The sequence below is a fragment of the Watersipora subatra genome, chromosome 10 (genome assembly GCF_963576615.1).
Source record: "Watersipora subatra chromosome 10, tzWatSuba1.1, whole genome shotgun sequence".
Taxonomy (NCBI): domain Eukaryota; kingdom Metazoa; phylum Bryozoa; class Gymnolaemata; order Cheilostomatida; family Watersiporidae; genus Watersipora; species Watersipora subatra.
Window position 1 is genome coordinate 40,822,727 of NC_088717.1, and position 21,672 is coordinate 40,844,398.

The 21,672-nt window shown below is 35.9% G+C and overlaps 1 protein-coding gene across 1 annotated transcript in view; it reads left to right on the top strand.

Annotated features, from left to right (window-relative positions):
• The window catches only part of LOC137405964 (uncharacterized), a 36,966-nt gene that overhangs the window by 8,026 nt on the left and 7,268 nt on the right, over nucleotides 1–21,672 (top strand). The window contains exons 5-11 of the mRNA XM_068092450.1: nucleotides 1,658–1,824; nucleotides 3,369–3,567; nucleotides 4,912–5,074; nucleotides 10,903–11,068; nucleotides 14,102–14,235; nucleotides 16,949–17,200; nucleotides 20,417–20,608. Coding sequence (XP_067948551.1) covers nucleotides 1,658–1,824; nucleotides 3,369–3,567; nucleotides 4,912–5,074; nucleotides 10,903–11,068; nucleotides 14,102–14,235; nucleotides 16,949–17,200; nucleotides 20,417–20,608 — 1,273 coding nt within the window. The remainder of the gene's footprint in view (nucleotides 1–1,657; nucleotides 1,825–3,368; nucleotides 3,568–4,911; nucleotides 5,075–10,902; nucleotides 11,069–14,101; nucleotides 14,236–16,948; nucleotides 17,201–20,416; nucleotides 20,609–21,672) is intronic.

Below are 21,672 nucleotides of genomic sequence, written 5' to 3' on the forward strand. Positions count from 1 at the left end.
GATTGTTCAAGTTATCAGAGCACTGTCACAAGTCCATATATTTACTTATTTATTAGTAGATACATGTACATATACAAACTAAAATATAAATCAAAAGCACAAATGGCTTGTTTCAAATAAAATGCTTCTAATGTAAAGTTTAAAACGTTTTCATGAAAAAGTATAGAGATTTTTCTATCACTTGAGATTGGTTTGTTGTTTGGGGTGATGTTATTGCCAGGACGTTTTTCAGATTGACATTGGCAAAACTTGATCGTTGTTGAAATGCTCAAAAAAAAAGACATTTTTTTCTTTTGGGGTTTTACCCACCATCAATTTTGCCGTTTTTTCTTGAAGTTTATGCAGATTACCTTACTTTACCTGGAATTCGTTAAGAGCAACACTCCGAGGCAGTTCAATTAGAAGTTTTACGAGGTTTTACGGTACATTCTATATCACTCACGCTTTTTTAATAGATGCTTATTGAATGTACACACGTATTCTGTGTTTAGGTCAAACGATGAATAGTTTTTTGTAGCTCAGACAACGTATACGTTTAATTACACCAATTTTAAGACGTTTTAAACATTCAACATTCCGACGTTGATTCTACACGGAATCAACGTCGGAAAACTATTCATCACGGGCTAGCCGGGTCACGCACTCAAGGATTTTCGCCACGCACATACAAAACAAAAATCGCATGTTGTTTTTGTTTTGTATGTGCGTGGCGAAAATCCTTGCGCGCGTGACCCGGCTAGCCCGTGCTATTCATCGTATCGCAGTATAAATCAAATTTCACCAAACTTTTAGAAAAGTCGTTGACAAAAATATTTTGCCGATGGTGGTAATAACGACGCTTATGAATTACGAAAAGATGAAGTTTACCTCTATGGCTTTGAATAAAGTGATTTTCTAAAGCGATAACAACCGTTTCGGTACCGTTGGGCAAAAAAACAGTTCGAATTAACAGTGTTGAGTTTGAGTTATCTATAGCAATTTATCATTACGTGGGAACGGACCAAAGGAAATGTTCGAATTAACCATGTGTTCGAGCTATCCGTGGACGAGTTATCCATGTTTGACTGTATATATATATATATATATCAGTGTTTGTCTGTTTGTTAAACCCTGTGTCCAGTTATAGTGATTAAACTCTAGCAATGAAAAATCTGCACAGCACTGGATTTGATCTCGGGACCTCCAGACCAGCATTCAAAAGCTAATAAGCTTGTTAAAATTGCTTATGTCTTAATAGTTACCACAAACTGAGTATTACTGATCATTTAGACATATTCACATGATTATAAAAGATATTACTAAAAATGGTGAAACTAAAAATAAATGGTTAACTGCGAGTGTGCCATTATTCTTGATCCTGTTACAGTTCATGGCTGCCTGCTAATAGCTGTATTCAATTCTGGCCGATTATTATATCAGGTTTTCGCAAAATTTTAAGATAAACTGCCTCGGTTCAAAGGCCATCAATGCCCTCAGCTTGTGAGCGCATTGTGTTTTTTTTGTCAAAGGTTGGCTGCAGTTATTTAAATCAATAACAGTAAACAATGCTTCAATTATTCATAGCTGCCTTCTACTAGTTTGCTATTTGAAGAAAACAAAATCTGAATATGACCAACAGGGTCATGCATAAGTGTGATCTTCGATTCTCTGTTTGCAGAAGGTAGAATGTGATCCAAGGACATGTAGAGTCGGTATAAACATTGGTTACAGAAACACGAACACTGGACACCTGGTGTGGGCCAACTTTTCCTCATGGAAAGCCGTGACGCAAGCCATAGAGGGCTTGTTGCACGCAGATGGTAACTCCAGATATGTTCTGATAAGGTGTGCGATGTGATGTCTATTCTCTATGCTGCTTGCATTCAACTATGCTGGAAAGCAAAGATAACATACAGTCATGGCCTTTTAATAGATGCAATAGCCTCATGGAATAGTAATTCCTTCCAGCAATCTGAAGTTCAACTAGCTTTCTTGCTCATTCACTCTAAGGAATCCTCGACAATCCGGGCAAACTGAAAATTATTGTCTTCACGCTAATAAACATTCTTTGTTTAAAAAATAAAGAAATATTCAGTTATGTCACTTTAAAACTGACAAATGTATTAAAATAAATTTTGTCACATTACATTTTATTAAAAGCTAAATCATTGCCCAATGGCTACCGAATGATTAAAAAACACTTGTTTTGCATTTAAAAAATAGGTAGATCAGTTAAGGTGAAGATGTGACTGCTTTCTTATAACCTTGATATGAAAAATAAGATGTGGTAGACAGAGTTTTAAGCCGAACAGTATCTGCTTGTTCAGCTCATGTTATAACCCTTAGCTTAAGGTTTGCTTCATTTGTATTTCTAGCCCTTTGAGGTTGGGGTGCCAGCAACTTTGTCATAATTACTGATATTGCTTTACCAATTTGCTAACATGAATTTAGCAAACATTGATTTTGCTACTAAAATGTAAAGTATAGCTGGCTATGTTCCCTTTCGAGGTTTTTTCATAGAGTGAGCCTTTGCTGTTTTGAGTCATTTCAATGAGTTTTTGCTTGAGTTTTAACTTTTAGCTAGTTTTGTGAGAATGATGGCTTCAATATTGTTTTACCTTAGATAACGCTATTTGATGGATCATAGAAACATAGTTGCTGTTCATATGATCTGCAAATGCATACATCCTTCTATATTGTCCATATTCTATTTTTACGTTTTGGCACCTCTAACCACAGGTAGAATCTGTTTAACGCCTGCTCATCACACATCCCCTAAATTCATACTGTATCACAATTTATTGGGGATTGTTCTCTCTGCGATAACTCCTCGATTATGGGGTGCAAACCGATGACGTCACTGAGGTAATGACGTCACCGGTTTACGGTGTCATCGTAAACGTTTAGCCCTGTTCAGTCCTATGTCAGAGGTTAATTGAAAATGGTTTTTATAGTTTTTATTTGTTTTGCTCTTGACTGCAACAACTCTCCAACATCACTCAAAATTACTTTTAGCTATTAACAATGTGCTTATTCAGTGAGTTGCAGAAGATGGAAATGCTTAACTATAAGTCCGCTGAAGGGGTTCAATAGGTCATTTGATATAAATAACATGTCTATGAACCTGTCGTCACTTTGGGCTGAGCAATACTCAAACTTTCAACACATTATTCTGTAGCCTTTCGGTTTAGTTAATTCTGCAATAAGTGTAATATATTTAGATTCTAGGGAGAATGATTATGGAGAATGAAATTTACATAGAGTTATAGCTAGTACATCTAACCAGGCTGCAGACTACTGAAGGCTTTACATAAACAATTTATATTACAGAATAAAGTCCTTTCAAACTTTTCATCGATGTTCAGAAATGTATTCTTTATTACACACAGATGTCGGTCAAGTGTTTCACCTTCAAGACAGTTACTAGTCCTCCCACCACTGCCAGCACCTCGGAGCAGCGGGCCTCATGATGACACACGTATCAGCATAAACACTCTTTTCATAGACTCAGTCTCCTTCTTTCATTTCCATAGGAGTCTCCCCCAAACCGTCCAAACTCTCCAAGATGTCTCAGCTACCTCAGTGAAAGTTAGCAGTGATTTAAACACAATCATTTATTGTTGATGTTTGTCATCTAACGACATGAGTTCCTAATTACATCTCTAACCAGTGTCAATAAAACTGATAAATATGTTGCCCTTCATCCAATAGGTTTTTTACAGATTTTTACATATTTTCCTTTGCGTGATGGTGTTTTGGCGATTGGTGTTTTGATGATTTGGTGTTTTGATGATCTGGTGTTTTGATGATTTGGTGTTTTGACGATTTGATGTGTTGAAGGTTTGGTGTGCGGACGATTCTGTGGGATGACGATTCAGTGAGTTGATGATTTGGCGTGTTGACAAAAGCTGTTGAGCGATGACAGTAAAGAACATCAACCAATATATCAATCAATACCTTGATTAACCTTTACCTATCATTTTGTTTGAGAGCTATGAAACAAAATGGTGCTGTCACCAACACCTTTTTCTCAAAGATTATGCTGAGATGTGCAGCAAATACTTGGCTTTAACTGGTTAGGCATCAACTAACCTTGAGCGTAGAGTTGGCCTTTTGGTTTGATGCAGGCTGCGCTAGACCACACAGGTGCCATATAGGTGTAAACATGATTTTATATAAAAACATGTTTCTAGTTTTCGACTTTTAGATTTGACCTTATTTACCTGTGCTCCTGCTTCATTTAGATTTTTCTTCATTTTCCATCTACCATTTTGCCTAATAATATCGTATTTTTCAGACTATTAATTGCATCCCTATATAAGCTGCATCTGCTTTATTTCTAAAAAATCGGTAATAAAACAATACATAAGCCGCACCTTTTGTATAGGCTACATAACTCATAACAGTGCTTTTAAAACGGCAGAAACTTTGCTGGTTAAAATGGAACAGTGCTGTTTGGCACTGTTTCGTATTAACTGCCGCTTTTTAATCCAGTGCCTAACGGAACAGTACCGTTAGACACTGTTTCATTTTTTTATTTCATCGCTACAGGCGCGCTAACCGGAGAATCCGGTTAGTGTGGCCCTAACGGTGACAGAATAAACCACAGAATAGCCGTAGCCTCTAAATAACCCGCTTGGCTCGAAACATCGGAAAAAATTGGCGGGTAATAATCCAAAAATTACGGTAGATCTCTTCATATCCTTCTACCATTTGGTTTAATTAGTTTATTGAGCAGAAAGCGGATGGTTTTTAACAATTTTGTTGATTTACTTGCAGAAAGCTGGTCTTTCTGTTTATTGTCGACTATACCATCCTTACACTCACCTTGTTCTAAGTGCTCTCTAGCCGTCCATGTTTTACCTTGTTAGGGTTCACTGCTAATGTCCTTCATATACTTTAAATATTTTTATTCATTGGTTGATTTTTAAGGTCTTGAGTTACCCGCTCTTTCAAAGCATCAAGTCACGGACATTCGAGAACCTGCAGGCTCTATTCAGTGGAGAGGTGGACATAGAGCAAGACTTTGGTATTTTATCTATGCCAGAAGCTCCTCTCAAACTCGAACATCTCTTGAAACCTCTGGAAGATAAGGGTAAGCAAAATTTAACAGAAGAAAGTGTTGCTATATGCCTGCGCTATTCGAGTACTTCAACAGAGATTGATAGCACCAATAGGTCAAGGTCAACTAGTGGCTTGATGGCTTTTTATAGCGGTTTTCGTGTTAAAACTGAACTTACACAAGATTTTGTAGATTTTATCAGAAAGTATCAGTATTTTTTATCATTTGCAATTGTTTTTGACATGTGAGGTGATCAAAATATTTCAAGATGAAAATCGACAAAACATGATGACTGTTGAAATGCCCATGTCAAATAAAAGTGTGATTATGAAATCTATAGACTAACGTCTCTATGATGTTTATATACGCATTTCTATTCTGCCAAGAGACCGATATACGTCTCTATGATGTTTATATACGCATTTCTATTCTGCCAAGAGACCGATATACGTCTCTATGATGTTTATATACGCATTTCTATTCTGCCAAGAGACCGATATACGTCTCTATGATGTTTATATACGCATTTCTATTCTGCCAAGAGACCGATATACGTCTCTACGATGTTTATATACGCATTTCTATTCTGCCAAGAGACCGATATACGTCTCTACGATGTTTATATACGCATTTCTATTCTGCCAAGAGACCGATATACGTCTCTATGATGTTTATATACGCATTTCTATTCTGCCAAGAGACCGATATACGTCTCTATGATGTTTATATACGCATTTCTATTCTGCCAAGAGACCGATATACGTCTCTACGATGTTTATATACGCATTTCTATTCTGCCAAGAGACCGATATACGTCTCTATGATGTTTATATACGCATTTCTATTCTGCCAAGAGACCGATATACGTCTCTACGATGTTTATATACGCATTTCTATTCTGCCAAGAGACCGATATACATCTCTATGATGTTTATATACGCATTTCTATTCTGCCAAGAGACCGATATACGTCTCTATGATGTTTATATACGCATTTCTATTCTGCCAAGAGACCGATATACATCTCTATGATGTTTATATACGCATTTCTATTCTGCCAAGAGACCGATATACGTCTCTACGATGTTTATATACGCATTTCTATTCTGCCAAGAGACCGATATACGTCTCTATGATGTTTATATACGCATTTCTATTCTGCCAAGAGACCGATATACATCTCTACGATGTTTATATACGCATTTCTATTCTGCCAAGAGACCGATATACATCTCTATGATGTTTATATACGCATTTCTATTCTGCCAAGAGACCGATATACATCTCTACGATGTTTATATACGCATTTCTATTCTGCCAAGAGACCGATATACATCTCTATGATGTTTATATACGCATTTCTATTCTGCCAAGAGACCGATATACGTCTCTATGATGTTTATATACGCATTTCTATTCTGCCAAGAGACCGATATACATCTCTATGATGTTTATATACGCATTTCTATTCTGCCAAGAGACCGATATACGTCTCTACGATGTTTATATACGCATTTCTATTCTGCCAAGAGACCGATATACGTCTCTACGATGTTTATATACGCATTTCTATTCTGCCAAGAGACCGATATACGTCTCTACGATGTTTATATACGCATTTCTATTCTGCCAAGAGACCGATATACGTCTCTATGATGTTTATATACGCATTTCTATTCTGCCAAGAGACCGATATACGTCTCTATGATGTTTATATACGTATTTCTATTCTGCCAAGAGACCGATATACGTCTCTATGATGTTTATATACGCATTTCTATTCTGCCAAGAGACCGATATACGTCTCTATGATGTTTATATACGTAGTTCTATTCTGCCAAGAGACCGATATACGTCTCTACGATGTTTATATACGCATTTCTATTCTGCCAAGAGACCGATATACGTCTCTATGATGTTTATATACGCATTTCTATTCTGCCAAGAGACCGATATACATCTCTATGATGTTTATATACGCATTTCTATTCTGCCAAGAGACCGATATACGTCTCTATGATGTTTATATACGCATTTCTATTCTGCCAAGAGACCGATATACGTCTCTATGATGTTTATATACGCATTTCTATTCTGCCAAGAGACCGATATACGTCTCTATGATGTTTATATACGCATTTCTATTCTGCCAAGAGACCGATACACGTCTCTACGATGTTTATATACGCATTTCTATTCTGCCAAGAGACCGATATACGTCTCTATGATGTTTATATACGCATTTCTATTCTGCCAAGAGACCGATATACGTCTCTACGATGTTTATATACGCATTTCTATTCTGCCAAGAGACCGATATACGTCTCTACGATGTTTATATACGCATTTCTATTCTGCCAAGAGACCGATATACGTCTCTACGATGTTTATATACGCATTTCTATTCTGCCAAGAGACCGATATACGTCTCTATGATGTTTATATACGCATTTCTATTCTGCCAAGAGACCGATATACATCTCTATGATGTTTATATACGCATTTCTATTCTGCCAAGAGACCGATATACGTCTCTATGATGTTTATATACGCATTTCTATTCTGCCAAGAGACCGATATACGTCTCTATGATGTTTATATACGCATTTCTATTCTGCCAAGAGACCGATATACGTCTCTATGATGTTTATATACGCATTTCTATTCTGCCAAGAGACCGATACACGTCTCTATGATGTTTATATACGCATTTCTATTCTGCCAAGAGACCGATATACGTCTCTATGATGTTTATATACGCATTTCTATTCTGCCAAGAGACCGATATACATCTCTATGATGTTTATATACGCATTTCTATTCTGCCAAGAGACCGATATAAAAAAAACGCATCTCTGCAACTTAAATGCAACAGCCAGTATCGACTACAGTCATACGAGTACCTACGAGCTACCTACGAGTGCCCCAACATGTGAGAAACTCGAGATATGAGCTGACTTTCTAGCAAATTTCTTCCTTGAGATACGATTAATTTCTGAGATACGAGCCAGTTCTCCATGACCACTGCACAGCCAAGTATGCGAGAAGTCGCTTTTGAGGAAAGCATCGCTCAGTCTTTTTCTTCGAATCAGTTTGAAAAAAAGTTGTTGAAAGCTGGGCTGAAAGTTATAGCAAACGCAAGGCCAAAAACGCTTAACCGGAAGCAGATACTGAAAAATATGAGGATAAAATTAAAGTAAGTTTAGTAAAAGATTAAAACATAGCTCCAAGTGTGTGTTTAGTGAGCTAAATTCATTGAAATTAAATTATATATAATATATTATTATATTATTTAATATAATATTAAATCAAGCGTGTGTTTAGTAAGTTAAATTCGTAAGTTAAATTCAATGTTTCTGTTACATAGGTTCACAAAAGTTTAGTGTACCGAGCATGTTGCTCTCTAGCATGTCTCAGACAGCCGTTATCAACAATGTCTGTCTCAAAAGTAAAAACTCCATACAGTTGTGTACATAGTAATGTTACATTTTATTACAAATCATAACTAAATACCTGTTGTAGGTACTGAATTACACCAATTAAAAACACATTTTATTTCCATAATGTCCTATTTAAGTGGTCTTTTCATAGCAGGGTAACTAATTAATTTGTACTTAGTGATTTTATATAGGAAACAGTGCCGATGTATGACTGTATAGCAACTAGTGGTGTCATTGTGTCGATGTATGACTGTATAGCAACTAGTGGTGTCATTGTGTCGATGTATGACTGTATAGCAACTAGTGGTGTCATTGTGTCGATGTATGACTGTATAGCAACTAGTGGTGTCATTGTGTCGATGTATGACTGTATAGCAACTAGTGGTGTCATTTCGCACGTATTTTGCTTTTTTAGCGTTTAAACGACGATCAAGTTTTTTCGATGTTAATCTTTAAACGTCGTGGAAGTCAGATCACTTCAAGCATCAAAAACAATCTTAAATGATAAAAAAGATGCTGATAACTTTTGATAAAATCTATTGAAATTTTGTGCCTCATCTTTGAGCCTGCATCAGTATTTGGTTAAAGGTTGACTTGCAACAAAATTCACATTACAGTTATTTGGTGTCAAAAGATTCACCATGTCTTACTCTGTTGTGTTGTAGGTACCAAATATGTGGGAATGTGATTACAAGCTCTTAAAAGCTAAAAAACGAACAGTTAATCGCAGCCACACGAGACCGCCATAGTTTGAGTTCTCTTTCCAAAATGGCTCAAATGGGACGTAGATGTGTTAGATGGTTTCTGTTTACACTTTCATGCAACCTTATTCGTCGAAATATTTTCACAAATATACTTCATGCATTCAATAAAACCATGTCTATTGTTCTTACGCGTCTGTTTTATCGTCATTGTAATGCTGTCATTTTTAGCACTGATATCTTATAACTTACTATAAAAATTTGTTTAATTTTTTAGCCTTAGCTTGGAGAAGTACATATCACTGTCTGATAATCATCACGAGTCTGTTGGTCATTTGTGATAATCGAAAAGTGCTACAAAAATTATTTGCGAACTATTGGGTCACATGATCAGATTACGACTTGCCGATTAGACCAAACCGAAACAAAACTGTAAAGTATACGGGGTCTTCGGTAAAACCCGAAGTGTTTGTCATAAACTAAAGCTACGATAAGTTTTATATTGAGCTTTGTATTGGCCTTTCAATTCAGGGAGAACATCACGTGACAAGACGATAACCAACTTTCATGGCTACGTCAGAGAAATAAAGAGATTCCAATCTACGGCGACTTTGTTTTTGAGCTTTTAGGAGCTTGTAATCACATTTCCACATAGGTATGTTACTCATTTGTCAATTAACTCTTCTGTGATTAGAATATAGTCGAATGTTTTTCTACTATTACATCTGTACTTGATCAATGTGAGAGGAATGTGATTAATGGAGACCTTAGTCGCAAGTAACAAATCATCCGATAATCTTTTGTTCATACTAGTAGCCTACCACACCAACTAAACCCATCAACACGCATAATCTTTATGTGCATAATTATTCCTAGATGTATGGGATAACTGAGTTCAATTCCCGTGTGAGACAATATTTTTTTAACGTTGTTAGGGAGGCTTCGGATGAACAGACACGGCTCTCATTATAGTAAAGATAAAGACTAGAACCCTGGCAGTCTTGTGTTCTGTGATAGATCCTCAGGTGTAATAACTATACGTGCAATTATTCCAAAATGCTTGAAGGCACTCGATTGGCACAGTTGTTAGTTTCTCAGTCTTCAAACCTAAATGTTGCAAGTTTGAGGACAAACAATTCCTCCGCGGTTTTTTCGTTACTAGAAATTTATCGCTAATACTAGACAGACGACAAAATTTGAGATTTATTTACATGTATAAAGAATAACATTTGTTTGTACAATCTAATCGTGTTAACCTATTTATTTTTATTCAAATGGTTTTATCTGGATTCCAAGAGAGTTGTCTCATCATAGTTGATCAGCACGAGATGAGAATTATAGCTACAGCTTACTGAGTCATAGCTGGTAAATCACTGCGAGCCTGTAAAACATCATTGTGTCTGTTTGTATGGGTATGATTGTAGACTCCAGTCAATAACGTTGTATTATATTTAACTATATATATAACATCACTGTGTCTGTTTGTATGGGTATGATGGTAGACTCCAGTTATTAACATTATATTATATTTAACTAAAAAATTTTCTACTATCAGTACTGACGCAAATAATCGTCTCCTCTCATCCATAACTTCCTAAGTCTGCACACAGTTAATCATTAGATTATTAGAATGATTAGAATAGCTCATCCACTAGAAATGGAGACCAAGGTGCTGCTATCAATATATCCTGTCATTTAGACTGTGCATGCTGTATTGAAGGCTATGATAACCTGGTGCAAGAAGACCTCTGTTGGCATTGGGAGTGGGGCTTTAGCAAAGATCTCCTTGTTCATAATAAATCTATTTCCAAGACAGAATATTGGCAACGACTCCAGGCTGCTTTCAAGAAAGCTTCGATTACGAGCTATGGCATCTCTCCATCAAGGTTTGCTGTCTGTACCTGTGTGTGGTATTTAGGCTGATTTTTGCTTTACAAAGAATGTGAGTTTGAAGTTGAGTTTTCATATTTCTTACGCTGAGTAGCCTTATTTGGCACAACTTTTACCCGAGCAAACGCAAGAAGGTGTCAGGCTTTGAAGGTCACCTTTGCTGGCAGGCAATATCTGTCTGTCTGCAGTGACACCTACGTAGCATTAGCTGCGGCAGGTTTTATAATTAACAACATTCATGCTACCTTTTCAGCTTTCTATTTTCTTCAACAACAATAGAGCTTGCTTGGTCCTGAGGCTCTTCGTGCGGAATATTTAATTGATTTGATGTTATGCCATTGAGGTTTTCAAGTGACAAAATACATGTAATAGTGCATATTCTTTTAAATGATAGACTAATCTATGGGTTATCTGTCTTCAACGTAACGTATGTATGGATGCATACATTTATTGGCTCTGATCACACTTGATGCTTGTGATTGGTCATATTTGGAAAGTGAGAATTTTATTTAAATTTGGTAATATTTTAATTTAAAATAAGACTGTTGTCGCAAAATCTTTACTATATTAAGAGCCACGTACATTGGTCCGAAGTTACGCTAAGAGCATTAGAAAAACCTTTGGCTCGCGCAGGAACTGAACTTGGATATTCTATTTCGCAGCCAAGCTCACTACCGACTGAACCGTTTGACCACCTTTACGTATCAAAGAATATTTGTGCTCTTACTTATTATTTCACTCACAGTGCGGAGGACTAGTGTTTATATAGTTTATACATAAGGTATTAGTTTTTCTCTGGTCACTTCACTGCTAGTTGATCAGTGTCATGTTACACGTGTACTATAACACGTGTACACGTGTTACACGTGTTTAACTGAAACAGTTTTGGATTATAGAACTCGGATTCTCCTAAAGGTGAGTCTGTGCTTCAACCTCCATTTTATTGTTTAAATGTTTGACATCTTATTAAATTGTTTGGATCGTATTTTGTGTTCGTTTGTTCAACATTTACTCAAATTGTGTAAGCTCTCTAAGAAAAGAGATGTTTTTCAATGTGATATTTTTAAAAAACCGTTAGAGGCTGTTGACACAGCACACTTTGTCAATAGTTATCAGAAGAATAGGGAGTCTGTTTCTACATGCATAGGTCCTGGCAACCCTGGTTGATTTACTTTTTAATTTAACATTTTCTCAATCTTTCCTCAATTCCTTTTTGACAATAAATGAGTTTGACAAACATCAAGGTTGTAAATTAAGAAATGAAATGCTTTAAACGTGACTGACTATAGGTTGTTGCAGCACAGCTGACAAAAGTTATCCATTCTTAACAGTTATACACTGTGAATCACAAAAAACATTCATCGTTTTGTGAGAATCCAAGTTTGGTACAGTAGACAGTTCCTATAATGTAAAAATCCTTTTACATAAATTCTACTTGCTGTAAAGAATTTATGTAAAATTCTTATTTTGTATTACATAATAAATTCATTCCATATAACGTAAAGCATCAAGTCGGTAAAGCATCAAGTCGGTAAAGCATCAAGTCGGTAAAGCATCAAGTCGGTAAAGCATCAAGTCGGTAAAGCATCAAGTCGGTAAAGCATCAAGTCGGTAAAGCATCAAGTCGGTAAAGCATCAAGTCGGTAAAGCATCAAGTCGGTAAAGCATCAAGTCGGTAAATGGTTCTCACATTCCATTTGAATGACGAGAATTTCGTATTTAGCCTTAAAATATAGCTTCCTATTTTGCGACACTTTGAAGGGAAAATGACGTATAAAGGTATCTCTACTGTATATACCAGTGCACTGGTAGTCTAGTATGCTGTGAGAGATCATCAGGTATGCTGATAAAACACAGATAATAAGTAGCTGTATAATTATTCAGAAATACTTGAAGGTGGTTGATTGGTGCAGGTGTTAGAGTCTCGGCCTACCAAGCTGAATATCGCGATTTGGAGTTTCGTTGAAAGCAATCTTTTAGCTTAACCTTTCACCCTCGCTACGGACAAATGAATTGAAAGACGGACACTTTTTTGCTACAGTAAATATATAATTTTGTTTTACCTTATTTTAGACATATTTTTCTTTAAAGCATAGGCCATGCTTAGACCAAAATCCATTCAAGTAGACGTTGAAGGTGCGCGCGCCCATTAACGTAAAATTACCATAATCATTGACCATCAACCAAATGAGAGTGATAAAAAAAGAGAACAGTTGTCAACACAGACCAATAATATCAGAGTTACTGCACAGTCTTTAAATTAAAAAGTTAAGTTTTTTTCTTATTTGAAAGGCCAAAGAAGTGTTGGGATGATCTTGGAAGGGACTAGGCTGTTTACACGTATTTTACTGTTCGTGGGACGTCAAATCCCTATAACGTAAATGTTCTAATCAATTACTTACGTTGTAGGAGTGTCTAATGTATTTGGTTCTATCATTGTTTATTATTGATGTATCTGTGTGTTGCCAACAAGGTATTTCATTTACTAAATCCCCAGAATATAGCAGCAACTCCATTGTATAAACATGGCAGCTCACGCAAAATGCATTCTTGTTGCTTACGTAGTGTTTTAAAATTATCAAACAAAATAATGCTTCTTGGGAGTTGTTATCACATGTTTAAATCTTTGAAGAACACAACTCTCAAATATATTTTACAAAAAGGAGAAAATTGTTTTGAATTGTTAAATGGTTTTGTCATATATGGCAAATACGTAAGTTATATATTGTAATTTCACTCTGTCTGATTGAATCTTTTTTAAAACGTAATTTAAAACCCCGTATAAAGCTGAAGTTCATTTCCAATTCATCACCAATCTACCAATCTGCATACTGATATATTGTCTTATGTTTTATGAAAATATTTATCCATAACAATAATGATTTCAATCTTTTTTACAATTCCTTGCATCTTTTCTGATAAATTATTGCTTGACTATAGGCATCAGTTTTAAATATTATTAATTGAATTTTGCTTTTCTGGATTGACTGGAATATGTTTAAGGCTTAAGGATTGTCTATAAATTGCAGCTGTGAGATCCTTGAGCTTACAGGGAAGCCAGACCCATTTCATGGTGTGCCTGCAGTCTGTTATAATGGAGATTATCAGCACAGCTATATCTTTGACTATTTGAACAAGTTTCAGCAATTGAGGGCCAAGTCTGGTATGTGAATTGTTGTTTTATTGTTTGTTGGCTGAATGAATGTTTTGCTACTTTATTGGATCTAATCATTACGAAAGTTATTTGACTGCTTTGCCTTTTCAGAGAGATGTTTAAATTCTTTCTGCAACTTTTTAATTTCAACCTGTGATATCCTATTACCTTAACACTTTCGCGGGCGAATTTTCAAAACTAAATCAGACTCCCATGGGTGAATTAATTTTCCAAAAAATCAATTTTTTTTAAAGGTTTATACACTTTTCTGTGTTATTATGTGCATATACAGTCAAACATGGATAACTCGTCCACGGATAGCCCGAACACATGGTTAATTCGAACGGTTTCTTTGGTCCGTTCCCACGTAATGATAAATTGCTATAGATAACTCGAACTCAACACTGTTAATTCGAACTGTTTTTTTGCCCAACGGCTACCGAAACGGTTGTTATCGCTTTAGAAAATCACTTTATTCAAAGCCATAGAGGTAAACCTCATCTTTTCGTAATTCATAAGCGTTGTTATTACCACCATCGGCAAAATATTTTTGTCAACGACTTTTCTAAAGGTTTGGTCAAATTTGATTTATACTGCTATACGATGAATAGCACGAGCTTGCCGGGTCACGCGCGCAAGGATTTTCGCCACGCACATACAAAACAAAAACAGCATGTTGTTTTGTATGTGCGTGGCGAAGATCATTGAGTGCGTGACCCGGCTAGCCCGTGACGAATAGTTTTCCGACGTGAATTCCGTGTTGAATCAACGTCGGAATGTTGAATGTTTAAAACGTCTTAAAAATTGTTGTAATTAAACGTATACGTAGTCTTAGCTAAAAAAAACTATTCATCGTTTGACCTAAACACAGAATACGTGTGTACTTTCAATAAGTATCCATTCAAAAAGCTTGAGTGATATACAATGTACCGTAAAACCTCGTAAAACTTTTAATTGAACTGCCTCGGAGTGTTGCTCTTAACGAATCACAGGTAAAGCAAGGTAATCTTTGCATAAACTTCAAGAAAAATCGGCAAAATTGATCGTGGGTAAAACGCTCAAAAGAAAAAGATGTCTTTTCTTTTGAGCATTTCAACAACGATCAAGTTTTATCAATGTCGATCTAAAAAACGTCCTGGCAATAACATCACCTCAAACAACAAACCAATCTCAAGTGATAGAAAAATCTCTATACTTTTTGATAAAAACGTTTTAAACTTTACATTAGAAGCATTTAATTTGAAACAAGCGATTTGTGCTTTTGATTTATATTATAGTTTGCATATGTACATGTATCTACTAATAACTAAGTAAATACATGGACTTGTGACAGTGCTCTGATAACTTGAACGCTCTGATAATTCGAACACTTTTGCTCGGTCCCGTGAAGTTCGAGTTATCCATGTTTGACTGTATCTATGTTTAAAGGTGCATATGTATACATGTATATGTCCATATGCATATATATATATATTATAAATGAATGAAAATGTATAACATAAAATATATGCTTCTCATAATAATTGTCTATTTATGAATGATATTTTCGAAAGCATTCTCCCTTACAAAGGCCCACATCACAGTCTTCGCACCATGTATTTATTCGTGTAACAAAGAGCTCCCACAAAGATGTACTTCCTGGATTGACAGGCTCAAAAAACTTTTCAAAATACTCTACTGGTTGAGCATCTACTGGAGTAAATACTGGGCCTGTCACTGCTATAAACTGCTGAATTGTAGGAGATTTATCTCTGTTTATGTTGGTTATATTCTTCCAGGCACTGGCATCACTCCTATTCACATCCTCATCATTACTGCTACCAGCCTTTTCATCACTGTCACTTCCAGATGTAAAGTTATTCCAATCACAATCCAAACCTGATTCACTGTCATCTCTGGCTACTAAATCTAAAAAGTCACTGTCAGCTCTGAATCTCTTAGTAATTTCGGTACTAGTACTTGCTTTATTAGAATAATCTCGGGAGGTTCTTTTAGAAGTCGCCATGACGGTAAACTAAAGTCAAACTCTCGAAAAATTCGGTAAATAAAAGCTAAAACCAAACCAAGAAAAATAAAAGTTGATAAATTATTTAGAACAATTTTCTAATTTTTTTCGAAAGTTTATTTATTCATCACTGCTAAAAACGATCGTTTTTTTTAACCTTAAAGTCAATTTTTGAGGCTAACCGAAACTACTATATCGTAGCTTGCTATTGGTAAAAAAGTAAACAAAAAACGGCATTTAGCTAACCAGATACTGCTATAATAAAATATGTTACCGAAACGACAAAAACGTCACACTGCCCATTAGCAGCCGTATCGCAAAGCGACAAAACCGTCGCTCTGCCCGCGAAAGAGTTAACAATTGCTCCAAAGTACTTACGCGCACTTTAGATGTGTAAGTACCGGTATCTGTCACATTTGACAAGTACTTACACGTACATGTAAATATGTGGCAAAGGTGACACATACATGTGACCTGTGCGGTAGAATGATGACATTTGATTATCATATGACAATATTAAAACTAGCCGGTGAGATGGATTGTGATTGGCAACATGCTTTGAAATTTGTTTTCACAATTTATAAGAATAATATGACAGCTGATGGTACATATAGTAGTGGCTGGTGGACGGCTGCATTTCTGCTATGGATCAGATCCAGTATTACTGTAAACAATTTGCGTCATTCCATCTTTAAATACACTCTGGTTGCGATGTAGGCTCTCCCTACTTCAGTTTCTATGGCTGTAATGTGCCTCACGATGAATGGGGCACTAGAGTGAAAACGCTGGATGATGGGCTATCTAAACTCGTCGCAGATTCCTCTAAACTCCAGAAAACCCTAACCATCCTAATTTCTGATCACGGCAATTCCTATGGCCAGTTTGGTCAGTTCCATCAGCAAGGTCGGGACGAAGTCTACCACCCCCTACTCTACATTGTAATACCTAAAGGAGTCCAACAACTGCTTGGTAAAGGGTTCATCGCGTAATAAAGCATGATTGAGTCCTGCAACCATAGACCTATTAACTATACTATGTACTAAACTATTAACTATACTATAACTATGTATAGTTAATAGGTCTATGCCTGCAACCAAGGAACTAATGAACTCATTTTACGATAGCATAAGTATCTGGCATGTGAATTCTTTCAATTTGAATTTGGACAAGGTTAAAATATTTCAATAGTGAAATAAAGGAAAACAACAAATGTTGTTTTTTGTGGATTTATTGAGATTGGAAAAGGCTTGATAGTGTTGCATTGACAATTAGCCTAAACTTCTTGATACGGTATCGTAACTTAATTTTATGAGAGATCAATGTATGTACGTTATTGGTCAGGTGGTGTGACGTGTGAGTTACTCTGGACTTGAAGCAATGACTACTAGTTATTATATAAAGGTTTGTAATTTGCAAGTTGTCTTCTCCTTGCTGAGATGGTCTAGTATTTATATCTACTGGTACGCTGGCAGTCCTGTCCGTCGTGAGAGATCGTCATGTGTAATAACTATGTGCATAATTATTCTTTGATGTTGAAAGGTAGCTGAAAGGTGTAGTGGTAGCGTGCTTGACTGGGAACCCTAATATCTAGGTTTGGTTCTCATGCGGCGCAATCTATTCTCCTAACGCTGTTAGCCTGTCTTTGGAAAGACAGACAGACGGACATGGTTCTTGTTATAGTAAAGATTGTTAGTGATCCTGGTGTCTATTTTCATAGCACTGCTTCTCGACATCTTTAGTAAATATATCTTCTATGTCTATATTTCTCTAAATTGGTCGTATGTGTATTAGTGTATTTGTCGTTTTGATTGTCCTGCTATAGCTATTATTTTAGCATTGCGCTCACACGTTACGATGCCCTGGTTAGGAAATATTTTGGGACCTGAAAATATGCAGCACGATGTTTCTTCGTCTTTATTTCATTAGGGCTAATTTGTTCGGCCCCACGATATCGACAATAATTTATCTACGCACTTAAAATTTGCCTATTGGTGTACTGATTATATGCGTTATTAAGAGATATACGTCGCTGAAATCGCCATGGCGAATTATCCGTTTTCCGGTATATCCGGCATTCGCTATAATAAAAACAATTTACGAACGGATAAAATTAATGGTCAAATTTTTGTTAAAAGTTTGAAGTTTACTAAAATACATACTGAAACTTCCTTCAAGTATGTGTTTAGTAAACTAAATTCATTCAAGTTAGATTCAGCCCTTATGCTACATGTCTTTCTCGAAGGTAAAAACTCTTCACATAATACATTGTAATGTTATATTATCTTGGGCCCTCATATCATGACCACAAAATGCACTAAAGTCATTGTAAATACCTAGAGTAACTAAGGTTAATATAGTATTTTGGTGCTATTTTTAATGATGATGATTTAAAATTATCGTTAAAATACTAGTTTACTAAGTTTACTAAAATACACACTAAAACTTCCTTCAAGTATGTGTTTAGTAAACTAAATTCATTTAAGTTAGATTCAGCATTTATGTTACACATCTGTCTTGAAGGTAACAAGTCTCCACGTAGTACATTGTAATGTTATATAATCTTGCAGATCATAACAAAATACCTATGCACTGAGGGGGTATGCACTGAAGTCATTGTAGGTACCTATAGTTACCTAAGTTAACATAGTATTTTGGTACCTACTATTTTTAGTGATGATGATTTTTACCAGGAGTGACTATAAGTGTCTATACCACTCTATAGTCTATAGCCTACGATATTTTTTTCATGCCAACACTGAAACGAACTGAAAACATATAATTGTATATCAAATAATTGTTGATTGTAGTCATAGCGAAATAGACTATATTTAGCTATTAATAGCTAATGATTTCACATTTACATTTAAACACCTTTACATTTATATTTTCCTTCTAATTTATTTCAACGAAATACTTCTTTTACGTTATGAAATTCTAAACTTACAGTTGTTTGAAAACCTTTAAAGTTGTTTTATTTATTTTTAATTTAGTTGTCCTGCACAAAACCATTCCTCATGATATGAAGTTTGAAAGTACAGTTTTTGACAAAGTTGGAAAAATTGTACGGTTGTTTTTATTTTCTCTCCTAAATTATTTCAACTACACGACACACTTCTTTTATGATATGTAGTTTGAAAGTTAGAATGGCAAATGTTGTTATATGTTAAATACAAATCAATTTTCTGTCCAAAAACTTTTTTATTACCCGGGCAACGCCGGGCTGTACAGCTAGTTCTACTATAAAGCCTTATCGTTGCTTCCTTTCTGACTCACATCTATGATTGCACACCCTTTCAAACCCACTGTTATTCTCATGATCCTGCTGTAGTTCTGCTGACCTGCTCTAGACTGTGATTCTTAATTGACTCCAAACATGTTATTGCTAACACTATTATTCATCTCAGGTAGAGAGGTCATGCTATTATTCATCTCAGGTAGAGAGGTCATGCTATTATTCGTCTCAGGTAGAGAGGTCATGCTATTATTCGTCTCAGGTAGAGAGGTCATGCTATTATTCATCTCAGGTAGAGAGGTCATGCTATTATTCATCTCAGGTAGAGAGGTCATGCTATTATTCATCTCAGGTAGAGATGTCATGCTGTTATTCATCTCAGGTAGAGAGGTCATGCTATTATTCATCTCAGGTAGAGAGGTCATGCTATTATTCATCTCAGGTAGAGAGGTCATGCTATTATTCATCTCAGGTAGAGAGGTCATGCTATTATTCATCTCAGGTAGAGAGGTCATGCTATTGTTCATCTCAGGTAGAGAGGTCATGCTATTATTCATCTCAGGTAGAGAGGTCATGCTATTATTCATCTCAGGTAGAGAGGTCATGCTATTATTCATCTCAGGTAGAGATGTCATGCTATTATTCATCTCAGGTAGAGATGTCATGCTATTATTCATCTCAGGTAGAGAGATCATGCTATTATTCATCTCAGGTAGAGAGGTCATGCTATTATTTATCTCAGGTAGAGAGGTCATGCTATTATTCATCTCAGGTAGAGAGGTCATGCTATTATTCATCTCAGGTAGAGAGGTCATGCTATTATTCATCTCAGGTAGAGAGGTCAATGCTATTATTCATCTCAGGTAGAGAGGTCATGCTATTATTCATCTCAGGTAGAAAGGTCATGCTATTATTCATCTCAGGTAGAGAGGTCATGCTATTATTCATCTCAGGTAGAGAGGTCATGCGAAACTTGGAGCTGAACCAGCATAGGTTGGTTACTATGCTGGATGTACATCACTTGCTGAAGTATATTGCTGCGCCGTCTTCAAACTTGTCAGGGATCGTCTCACCTTTGCCTTTAGATAGACAGTGCTCCTCTTTACCTCTTTTCCAGCCAAACATCTGCATCTGCTTAAAGACTGGTAAGAATAGGGTGGGTACATTGAGCAGCCTACTGATAAAGGTACAGTTAGACTGCAGGCTCGCAAAAGATAGCATGTAAATATTTTTTCAAATGAAAATATATTTGAATGATATATTTAAATTTAAATATATTTGAGCCTCTAGTCTTTAGTCCTATCAATTGTGAGTTTGAAAGTAGAAGTCTTTGAATAAGTAAGCTGGTTTATTCCTTGGGAAAAGTAAGAAATAATTTTGTAACTTGTTAGTTTTGAATTGAAAATGAGCTGTGGTATTTGCTTTTTCATCAACCTGTCATCATCCGGCATGTTTTAGCTTTTACGCAAGTTAGTAGATATGATTGCCATTTAGTTAATGGTTGACTTGCAACAAAATTCACATTACCGTTGTTTGGTATCAAAAGATTCACTATGTCTTACTCTGCTGTGTTGTAGGTGCAAAATATGTGGAAATGTGATTACAAGCTCTTAAAAGCTCAAAAACGAACAGTTAATCGCAGCCACACGAGACCGCCATAGATTGGAATCTCTTTCCAAAACGGCTCAAATGGGACGTAGTTGTACAAGATGGCTTTTGTTTACATTTTCACGCAACCTCATTCGTCGAAATATTTTCACAAATATAATTCACATATTCAATAAAACCTTGTCTATTGTTCTTATGCGTCTATTTCATCATCATTGTAATGCTGTTACTTTGAGCACTGATATCTTAAAACCTACCGTAAAAATCGGTTTAATTTTTTAACCTTAGCTTGAAGGAGTGCATAACATCCTCTGATAAACCTGATGAGCCTGTTGGTCACCTGTGATAGTCGAAAAATGCTGCAGAAATTATTCGTGCTGTTTGGCAGGAAGTATGGGTCACATAATCAGATTATGACTAGACAATTAGACCAAGCCGAAACAAAACTGTAAACTAGCGAGCGTCTATATTTGCTAAGGGCTCTTCTGTAAAACCCGAAGTGTTTGTCATAAATTAGTGCTACGAGAAGTTTTATATTAAGCCTTTTATTGGCCTTTCAATTTACATGAGAACATCACGTGACAAAACAATAACCAAATGT